Genomic DNA, 10,475 nt, shown 5'->3' with positions numbered 1-10,475 from the left:
TTGTGGGGTTGATAATGACGGGATGGCTGCACATTCGATATCGTCGCCACGTGAAGAAGAGGGTATTGGAAACAAAATAGCGGCTTGCGGAGGGGATGCCAGAAGAACAGTCTAACATCAAGAGCACGATGAACAGTACTATACCTCAAGACGAATTCAGCAATGGGGAATCGGGAGCATCTGTAAAGGTATCACCTTAAGGAGATAGCCCTAAAGACCCAGAAGAGGGTACGCATTCCTAAAGTATTTACCACACAACTGAAGGTTCAAGGATAATGATATTGTAGTTTCTTGTAAAACGCAAAAACTCTCTTTAGTTTTTCTTTTTCTTTTTATTATCATCTTCTGTTGTATTTTTTTTTTTCTTTCGACATCTCAACACGATGGGATGGCTTGTATAGGGTGTCGCTCACTTTACTTTCGATATGTGTCTCACAGGTAACTGTTGTGATTTCACTGATCGCTCACTCCGTAGGTGTGAGAAATATGCTGAATCTGGATTTTGCTCTTTGGTGAATAATTTCATGAATCTGTAGAGCACGTTGCCTGTAGTACAATGGATGGAAGTACAAAAGGAATAACAAAGAAGCAATGTTGTCTCAGCGTATGGAGGTACAAGGACAGGATAAAAATTTCTCAATAATAAATCATGTACGTAACCATATCATTGTAGTCTTGAGGACATCCTAACCACTGTGTTTGCCGTGTGACAACCATTGGTACCGATTGTGATGGGGGTAGGTACCTCCATCTCTTTTGAACCAAAAATTTCTTGTGTGTTTTTTTGGTAATTTTTTTTCTTTTAGAATATCTTCTCTTCTTTGTTACTTTTCGAAAGTGAAGAATTGGTAAATCCAGAGATTGTGAAAGCTGAAAAACAGGGAGAGAGGTTCGCGTGTGTTTCTCTCTCTCTCTCTCTCTCTCTCTCTTTATTTTTTCCATTGTTTCATGACGGATATTTTACTGTGTAATAAAAGCTAGAATATTGAATTTCTAAAAGGAATATATTATAGTTTTTTCTTTTTGGATTATGGGAAAATGATTGTGAAACGTGTTGTGCTTGGTAAAAAAATAAAACATATTATGTTTTCTTGGTTTACCTGTGCAGATATTGCTGAATCGGGTAAGTTGTTGAGAAATTCACTCAACCCTTCTTTCCTTTCCCTGTGCAAGAGATGGGTTAAAAGAGGGTTTCAGCACTTCCCTTTCGTCAGTATTAATAAAACCAATTGATAATGAAGACTCTTTTCTGAATATTGATAAAAATAAAACTATTGAAAGGCGGGAAAGAACTACAAAATATCTCGTATTTCTCTTTATTTTTATTCAATTGCTGAGATAAATCAGGTGGGAAAGATTTCGTATGAAGCAAGTTATCTTTTCCCTCTGTAATGATTATTTCTTCACTCTGGTAGAGCGGCGTGTGGTTATGATATTTCCTGTTTTTATTTCATGGCCTTTCTCCCTCTCTCTTTTTTTCTTGTTTTTTTTTTTATTTTGAAAAAGAGACCGCATTCCAGATGTTGGAAAGCGAAGCAGACACTGACTGTTCTAATTCTTCTAATTCTAAAACCACAGGAGTCCCATCATCGGATCAACGCGGCTCCTTTGGTGTGAATTGCTCTATGACGCACACTCTTGTGGAAGAGGTGCATGCTACGTTCTCCGCACTGCGGTTCGAACAGTACCCTTGGGCGGGATCTGTGTGCTCTAAGCGAATCCAGGATCGCATTCAGCAGCTACTGCCTCTTGAATATGCTGAAGTGGTGGAGGGTAGATACGAACGCTCGTGGGTTCTTTTCTTAGAAAAGGATGCTGGGATTCTCTGTTACCTTCATGGAACTTGCACAAGAGAAGTTGCGGGGTGGATGATAGCCCCCGGTTCCCTAAGGTGCTACTTGGCTACGGAAGAACTGCGTCGTGTGCAAGTCGCTGACGAGCAACTGGAACATTTCGTGCGTCAAAAATGCACGGGGGAGTTGGAGGGTGTTTGTCGAAATCTTCTGATGGAGGTTTTGTTTGCGACACAGCACTGTGTAGGTCTTTCACATGGCTACCACGTCGCGTTGAGGTCGTGTGATGTGGGCCATCTCTCGCTGTGGGAGTCGCTGCTGGACACCATGTGGGTGACCCCGGAAGAGGGCAGTAGTGTGCATCTTCGCGATATTGAGCGTGGGTGTCAACAACTCACTTTCCACGTGCGTGTGCGCTGCAGGTGGACGGAGGTGCTTGGCAACGCACTTCTGCTGAAGTATGTGTACAAGAGTGTGCTTCGCGTGCTGCTAAATGCGAATCCCCCGGGGATGGAACCTGCTGCCGGTTGTGTACATGGGGGGCCTATGGGATCGCTGTTGATATGCAGGCGTAATTCAACAGATGAGATGATCGTGACCCTCATGGGAACGTGTCGGTGGGGCAGAATTCCAATCGTCCCAGATGTGTTTCGGCAAATTGAGTGACAGGAAGAAAGACGAGGAGGTGAAATGAAAGGGGATGGAAGAGTGCCATTCAGCGATGGCTTTGTCGTGTGCCCTGTCTTCACCCCTTCCCCCCCCCTGGAAGATTTCACTTGGGCCTGTCTCAAAGAGTTTGGTGGATCTTACTTTTCTTTCTCACTAATGGTTTCTCTCCCCTATAATCAGGGAAGGTGTGTGTGTGTGCGAGACAGAGAAGGAGGGAAAGGGTCGAGAAGTTGCTGTTTCTCTCGCTTTCATCTTGCTTTTGTGTTGAGAGAGCAAAACTATGGGGATACCCTCGTGCATTTCGCGACTAGGTTCCTCTTTAAGGGTGAGAAAAGAAATATTATTTTTTGCTCCCGTTTTGTTTGTTATGGAAAGAGCTCAGATAACTGATTTAATCTTGTTCCGAGAGATTTTTTTTTTTAATTGCTTTACTGTCTTTTTATTTATTTTTTATTTTTGTTTGTTCTTAACGAGTCGTTTTCACTTGTTTTTTTATCCCATTTCCGATGCCTGTGCTGGGAATGGGAATTGACTGTCTTTTCTTTTGAGAAGCGCAGGTAAAGTTTTTTTTTTACCATATCCGACTGTTCTGTTTCTTCTTGTGTAAGGGCAGTGAAGGGAACATGCTGTCCTTTCCTTTGTGGTAAACCGGGAAAACACCTGGAGATTGTGGAGAAAAAATAAGGTTTTTGTTTTGTTTTGAGGGACTTTTTTTTTGACAGACTGTTTTGGGGAGTTTGAAATCTTTGTCGTTTTTTTTTTTCTTGGGCTGTCAGAGATGGTTCCATTTTCTTCGGCGTTTGTTGTTTCGCATCCCCGGGGATCCATTATAAATGGCTTTTGGGCAGGATAATTGCGATTACGCGAAATCTGCATTTACCGATGTCACTTGCTTTACTCCCCTTCTTTTTTTTTCAATTCTGGGTCTTTTACGATGATGAGAATGGTTATTATTATTATTATTATTATTATTATTATTATTATTATTATTATTATTATTATTATTGCGCATTTATTAACGTGTGTCATGCCTGCTGTTCTTGCCATTATTTTCTTTCCTTCTCTTTCCCCCTTTTCCTTTACTCTTGCCACCAGGGGAGACCACATCGCGCCGATGGAGCCGGACGACGTTGCGGAGTACAGCCGGCGGGAATACTGGGAGCGGCGCTACAACGCGGAGGAGGCGTACGATTGGTTCCCGTCCGTCCATGGCGCCACCGTTGCAGCGATCTGCGAGGAACTGGCGGCGGCGTTTCAGCGGCGGGGCGGCGAGGGGCAACAGGTGTTGCGTGTGCTGCACCTGGGAACAGGGAACTCGTCGCTGTGCATGGACCTGTACACCGCTGTGTGTGCGCGTGGGCTGCCGTTCACTCTAGAGCAGGTGGCAATGGATTACGCCCCCAACGTCATTGAGAAGATGCGGGCAAAGTACACACCTGAGGTGTTGCCAAATGTACAGTGGGTCGTGGGTGACGTTCGCCGCCTGGAGGAGTTTCATACGTTTGGTCCCTTTGATGCTGTTATTGACAAGGGTACAATGGATGCCCTTGAGGCAGATAAGAACAGCGAAACATTAGAGGACGATGTGGAAGCTATGTTGCGCGGCGTAGATGCTCTCTTAGCACATGCGAAGGGTTACGGAGTGTTTATGCAGATTACTTGGGTTGTACCATATATGCGATTGTATTACACGAGAGGAGATAGATTTGTCTGGGGAGATCGGGTGCGCCACGCACCGCTTACTGGCAGTGATATGTATCGAATTTTCGTGTACACCGTGAGAGACTAGTGTTTCCCTCTCTCTTTCTCTCCGTATATATGTTTGCCCTAGTTTAAATCGATTAAAAGTGGAAGAGGAAGAAGAAAAGAATAGAAGAAAAAAAGGAAGACAAAGATGACCAACTTATATTTGTATCATTACCCGAGATTCCTGTAGATGTGTTAACTTTAGCCGTACTGCTGCTAGAGATATCTTGTTCTTTCTGTTTTGTTACTGTTTTTTCTTTTTTGTTTCTTCTTATTATTTTTTTTTCATTTCAGTGTAGAAGTGGGGCCCTTACCTTGTTTTTTCTCTTCTCATTTTTCCTCTATCTGTTTCTGTAAGGAGGAGGGAGTAGAGTTATATGTTGGGTTTTGCTTTTTTACCACGTCGTTCGTGCGCGAAAAGTTGCTGCAATACGATTAATATCGTGTGTAGATCCCACACACCAGTTGCTTGGTATTCAACCGGAAAGAAAGAGAAGAAAAGAACTAAAGAGACAAAAGCTCGTCAACGACTGAGTAAAAGCGAGGATGAAAGCAGTACCGGTAGCGAGAAAAATATTACTGGATCAGCGGTGGCGAAAGAAGTTACTGCCAATGTGTCACCCATGACAGTGGATCGTTCCACCGTTGTTGGCACACCGCTGCAACATGAAAAGATTTCTCTGGCTCTTTCATCATCATCATTGCATTGGTCGCCGGCAGAACGAGATTATGAGGCACTTGTGGCAGAGCTTCTTCTTTACAGGCGTGAATCGCTAGAACCGGTGTTAGACGCCCTCAGGAAGGAGAGGGCATTGTTTGACGAGTCTGTTAGAAAAATGGAGGAGCGTATCGCTGACATGTACCTTCTCCGAGAAGAGATTCGGGAGATGCTGCAAGAGGGTGCTGCAGCGCAACACCAAACGTTAACAAACGCACTTCAAACAGTTAGTGATTGTAATATGGAGAGGAAAAAGGGAGAGGTCGCTTCTCCTCCTGAGACTTCTGAAGAGGATGCAGACGTGGAGGTATCTCTCTGAGGAGAAAACAAAAAAGGAAAAAAAGAGAAAGAGTAGTGTTGAACATACGGGCAGAAGTTCTCTCTTGACGTATTTCATACTATTAGCGGTGTTCTAAGTAATGAGTATGCTTTCTTGTAATTCCTCTCCTTTTTTAACGTACTCACTCTTTCACACATATATACAATAATAATAACTACAATAATAATCAAAAACACCTGGGAAGGTACTGAAAGGGACAGAAGCAGAATTATGTATCCTTCTACACGTGAAGTGGAGGAGGTAGTACTCGCCACATTGAGGCGCGGTGATTGGCGGCATGCTGTCCAGCTTCTTGTGGGGGCAGTAACACTTCCGTGTGTGCCAACTGCACGAACTTACGCTGAGGTTGTTACAGCTGTCGCAACCCATAGTACTTGGGAAGAGACAGTAAAGGTATGTGACCGATTAAGCACCAGTCCACTTTCTGCCCGTGCCCTTTACCGAACTGCAGCGGATGCATTGCTTACAGACTATCCCAGTAGTAAAAATAGTAATCAGGCTGAATTCCTTCTTGCAATCATTCTTGCCGCTCGACGTCGCCGAGTACCACTAGCAACCTATCATCTTCTTCACTCTTGTCGAATGCTGCAGGATGCCGGGAACTGGCGGGGTGTACTCATCGCAGGTTCCCATGAACGTCTTGTTCAACAGGTACCAGCTCTTGCACATCCATTGATGCAGGCCGCAGCATCTGGTCGTCATTGGGAGTCCGGATCCAAAATTATGTCCTCTTTGCTTGCCTCATGTACCGCCCCTAGTGGAGCTATTACTGAGAGTTTTATTCGATGTTTTACTCCTGCGGCCCCATGGTGGCGTGCACTTGCTGTCGCGTCTGTTCTTTCTTGTAGCAATGAACCGAGAGTCTTTCATGTGGCATGCGAGCTACGCAACGAGGTGAACCGTGGTGTAGGGGCGTCAAGTGTAGAAGCTGAGGAGAAAAAACAACAAATACTTCTGCATGTTGTAGAGGGGCGTATGCAACCATGTGATCTTACTATCGAAGAGGCAACAGATGTGTTTGCTTTGATGCGAGAGCAGCATTGGGTGAAAGCGTTAGATCTGTTGCGGCAGTATCCCGTTTTATTAACACACACACCTTACCCCCCTGCGTTGTTGCCGCCTCTCACACCAAATAAGAACATTATGAGGCGGCATCGGTACCACTGGGAGGCTGTCTGGCATGCCATCACGCACTCTCTCACCAACGCCCCAATGGACGAAGTCCTCACAACGGCACGCTTTTTCTTTATCTATCTCCGTGGGGCGACAGAAGAGGAAATGGAGCGGGCGGGACGAACTGTGTCAATGTTCATTAACACACAACGTGGAGAAGATGCGGAGTCACTGGACCCGATTGTTCTGCGAGATTTTTTGCGGGATGCGTGTGCGTGCGGCCGTTGGGAAGAAGCACTCTTTGTCTCTCGACGTCCAGCTGTAGTGTTCGCTGAACTCGCAGAGAGTAATCGCTGGAAAGCTGCTCTTGCAGTGCACGCCGTGATGCAGCCAAGCGCCAGGGAACGAGCTACTCCGCAACTGGAGCATTTATTTATTGCGAGAGGGTTGTGGGAACCAGCTTTATTGTATGCACAATTGCGTCTGCCTGTTGACACGTTAACGATGCGCAATCTGGCTGTTCCACTATGTGCAGCCCTTGGTCAATGGTACCGTGTACTTCAGATGTTTCAAATCTGCGCCCCCAATCCCACTGAAGCAGAAGAAATGTTGAAACAGTACTGTATTCTAGAACACGGTGAAGACTTAATTCGTGCAGCGTCCAAACGCAGTGACTGGGTAAGCGCATTGCAGGCTTGGAATACAATACAGCGGGTACCAGATAAAGTAAGGACAGTTTCTGCGAAAGGGAATGAGAAAGAACTCTCAAACTTACGTATGTCTCCTTTTACCGCAATGCGCACAGCAAAACTCCTGCTTGATCATCAACGCTATGATGATTGTTGTATGGTGGTTTCTACTCTTACACCCAACATATCAGAACCTATTCTTCTTCGCTGTCTTAGGCTTTTTCACTACATTCGCATGTCGCCACTATCATATGGGCGGGTGTTGCAAGAATTCAGAGAGTCCAACGCACCCTACAGAGTAGTGCTCGACTGTTATGCAGTCCTTGCGCTGACTGTAAGCAAAAACTATGCAGGTGCTTTTTCAATACTCCTGCAACTAGCATCAAGACAAAGTGTGGGAACAAGGGAAACTGTTGCCAAGGCATTAAGTGAGGTTCCACACATAAAAAAAATGTTACCACATATCCTTTGTGAAATTGCAAAACCATCTCAAGCATCAGATATGGAGGTCGTTATGCTATTTCTCATTCCTTGTGTGGAATCACTGGAAGATATTAACCTATTCAACAAACCGTTAAAGACTTTCTGGACAAGTGAAAGTGATCGACTTGGTAACTTGGCGCTTCATATATCTGTAGAACTCTTGCGGCATATAATGTCACGTGATTTACCTGTTCCCTTCGTGCTTATACAAATCATTGCAGCTGGATTGGAACGTCCAGATGCTTTGCCTAGTGCTCAAATATTGTATGAGTCCATGCTACGGTACAGTAGAGTTATTACCCAAGAGAGTGAGGGCAAAACAAAGAAAGAAGCTCTCTTAGCATCAGAAGAGGATATTGAGGCAATCTTTAAACGTTGCATTCAGGCATTTATTCGCAAAGGAGAATGGAATCATGCCCTTGCCGCAATGCAACGCTGCAAGACCACTGATTCAGAAACACTTTTCCGAACTACAGTTCTTTTAAAAGAGGAAAGAGATAGCCGTGAGAGGTTGGCGTATCGTGTTATTTTGGAAGCTACAAAGGATAGTGAGGAAAGATGGTGTAAGATTACACCTGGAAAACAAATGGAAGATATTCTTTTGGTACTTACACAACTACATGCGTGGAAAACTGCCCTCGCACTGTTTAATGAAAGATTGGATCGTCACTACTACTCAGGTGAGACAAGAGGTTCTTGGGGGACAGCTATTGGATCTTTACTTTCCTGTGTCGCTACCAGTGGCCCATGGGAGACTGCAATACATCTTGTGAAAACAGTGCGGCAAGAGATTGAATTAGGTGGTGACTCCATTGAGAAGGGATTAACGGATGTGCTTCGCTCTGTGAAACGCTACAGTGGTGCCATAATGTGTAGCAGAGTTCTGCTGTATATGGTAGAAGAAATGGGTGTTGTGCCTACACCACCACAGTATGAGGTTCTTCTTCGTTCTTTTTTGTGGTCAAAACTAACTGCAGTGGAGCGGGATGTATGTGGAATGAACTTAAGGCGTCTCAGTCACTCCCTCAATGAAAAGGAAATTGTTGATCTGGTCGCTGCAATCACCAATTCAGGGGGTTCTTGGAATAGTAATGGGGACAATTCTCTTACAGGACGACGGAGGAATAACTCTCATCACTCTGGCGGCTCAATACCATGGATGCCTAAGGAACGGCCTTTCCTCTCTGAAGAGGAACTTCATCAGCTGTACTATCTCGCCCCTCTAATCGTTCTTGCCACTCCTCGAAGACTAGAGAGTCTATCACGCCAGTCTTTTTCAGGGCGTTTCAGACCTTTTGAACTAAAACTTCTGCTTCAACACTATCGCACAGAGGTTCTGTTATGGGTTGACAAAATTGATGCTGCTGAAGTGGGTGCGGACACACAGTTAGTTAATTTTAGTATGGAAAGCCATTTGTTGCATGTTCTACTTGTGCCCTACGAGCGTGCTTGGCGACGGTTGGTATCATTTAAGGGGAATGATACAACAGTAACGTCAACAGCAGCAGTAGAAGATTTCATGAAAAAGGTACGATGGGAAGTTTTCCATGGTTTCGTGTCGCAAAACACCATGGTAGCGGTATGGGATGTATGCCATTCTTCTGTAGCAGAGCTGACGAAGCGTCGGTGGTCGTGGCTGTGCGAACATGAATTGCTGCGTGAAGTGCGAAAGCGCGGTGGAAAGCCTCCGTTATCGCTTTACACACGACCGAATGCATCGCGTTCTGAAATTGAATCCTATTGGGTGACATACGGCCGTCTGCTGTGGCCAGGATTGTTTCTTACTGGTCCGGAACTATGTCAACTAGCGGTGTATGTCCCCCTTGTTGAGCCACTGCTACGAGAGGTTCAGATGGAGGAAAAACTTCTGGAACTGCTGGCAGATATTCAAGCGAATCACTTCTCTTCTGAAGTCATACCTCAAGAAGAAGAGCTACTGCGCCAGCCACGTTCGTTGGATGTAATTCTTACTGTCTTTAAGTTGGCTATTAAGACGTTGAAGCGCCTGCATACACAACTTGATATGGACGCCCGAGGTGGACGCCATTACTACTATTTCCACCCTGATACAGCATTGTGGAAGCGACACGAACCACAATCAGGTAACAAAGACGAAACCAAGCGATCGTCACGTTGGTCACTTGCACTACGCATTCTGCACCATTACCGACGTTCCACTACAAACGCACTACAACCGCGTACTTTGGCTGCTCTTTTTACTGCGTGTGCAGCTGACTTCAACGACGGGAGATATGGCTTTAATAAACAGCAAGCACAGAGAAAACTGTCTTGGTGGGAGCTGGCGATTGGGTGTGCGCATAGCATAGAACCAACATTTAATTATTCCCTCTGGTGTCACGTTATGCAGATGGCGTCTTTACCCCAACTAAAGAAAGATGATATGTCTATGATAAAGGGTGAACACCGAATAGAGAATATACGTGACGCCTCTCTACAGGCCACTATACGTGTGGTACTAGATCACACCAATAGGGGCGAAGGAAATATTCCTTTTGACGTGTCACTCTTGCTGCTTGACCAGATGAAGGAGCTTATCTGTGAGTCACGATTGTCTGTTGATAGACCTCATAGAGATGGAGATGGGGATGACGCTCTTGCAGTGTGGGTGATGTTGCAGACCCACCATTCTTTGGAAAAAATGGAACCGCTCCACGCAACGTTGCTGAAGCGGATTGTGCTTGAAGGAGACTCTGGCAGGGATATAATCTAAATTAAAGGGTAGCAGTGTAAGGTCAGAAGTCTTAATTTCCTCTTTTACTTCTTTTTTTTCGGTGGAGGAACGTTGTATGTTACTTTGGTTTTTTCCCCCTCTTTGAGTGTAGTTGTTATTGTTTTTTTTTTTCCTGTCTCACCCCGCCCCCACGTGTTTTTCGCTGGGTGATCGTTAGAGAGAAATAAGAACA

The 10,475-nt window shown here is 45.0% G+C and overlaps 5 protein-coding genes across 5 annotated transcripts in view; all 5 read left to right on the top strand.

Annotated features, from left to right (window-relative positions):
* LSM04_007756 (uncharacterized protein) overlaps positions 1-80 on the top strand; it is a gene marked incomplete at both ends in the record, with an annotated part of 1,434 nt that extends 1,354 nt beyond the window's left edge. Inside the window, one exon of the mRNA XM_067338544.1 lies at positions 1-80. This exon is cut by the window's left edge and continues 1,354 nt beyond it. Coding sequence (XP_067194898.1) covers positions 1-80 — 80 coding nt within the window.
* Positions 81-1,520: 1,440 nt separating this feature from the next.
* On the top strand, positions 1,521-2,459 carry LSM04_000194 (uncharacterized protein; the record flags this gene model as incomplete). Its single annotated transcript, XM_067338543.1, has 1 exon — positions 1,521-2,459. The coding sequence occupies one exon, from the start codon at positions 1,521-1,523 to the stop codon at positions 2,457-2,459; it is 939 nt and encodes a 312-aa protein (XP_067194870.1).
* A 1,117-nt stretch (positions 2,460-3,576) lies between these two features.
* On the top strand, positions 3,577-4,251 carry LSM04_009636 (Methyltransferase domain 25; the record flags this gene model as incomplete). Its single annotated transcript, XM_067338542.1, has 1 exon — positions 3,577-4,251. One exon carries the CDS (start codon positions 3,577-3,579, stop codon positions 4,249-4,251), a length of 675 nt encoding a protein of 224 aa, XP_067194906.1.
* Positions 4,252-4,585: 334 nt separating this feature from the next.
* Positions 4,586-5,245, top strand: LSM04_003060 (uncharacterized protein; the record flags this gene model as incomplete). Its single annotated transcript, XM_067338541.1, has 1 exon — positions 4,586-5,245. The coding sequence occupies one exon, from the start codon at positions 4,586-4,588 to the stop codon at positions 5,243-5,245; it is 660 nt and encodes a 219-aa protein (XP_067194876.1).
* A 231-nt stretch (positions 5,246-5,476) lies between these two features.
* On the top strand, positions 5,477-10,282 carry LSM04_003973 (uncharacterized protein; the record flags this gene model as incomplete). The annotated part of the gene is made up of 1 exon (XM_067338540.1): positions 5,477-10,282. One exon carries the CDS (start codon positions 5,477-5,479, stop codon positions 10,280-10,282), a length of 4,806 nt encoding a protein of 1,601 aa, XP_067194880.1.
* Positions 10,283-10,475: the final 193 nt, after the last annotated feature.

The sequence above is a fragment of the Trypanosoma melophagium genome (genome assembly GCF_022059095.1).
Source record: "Trypanosoma melophagium isolate St. Kilda chromosome Unknown ctg1segment2, whole genome shotgun sequence".
Lineage (NCBI taxonomy): Eukaryota > Euglenozoa > Kinetoplastea > Trypanosomatida > Trypanosomatidae > Trypanosoma > Trypanosoma melophagium.
The sequence above is the reverse complement of the archived record's forward strand: the minus strand, read 5'-3'. Positions and strand labels throughout refer to the sequence as shown.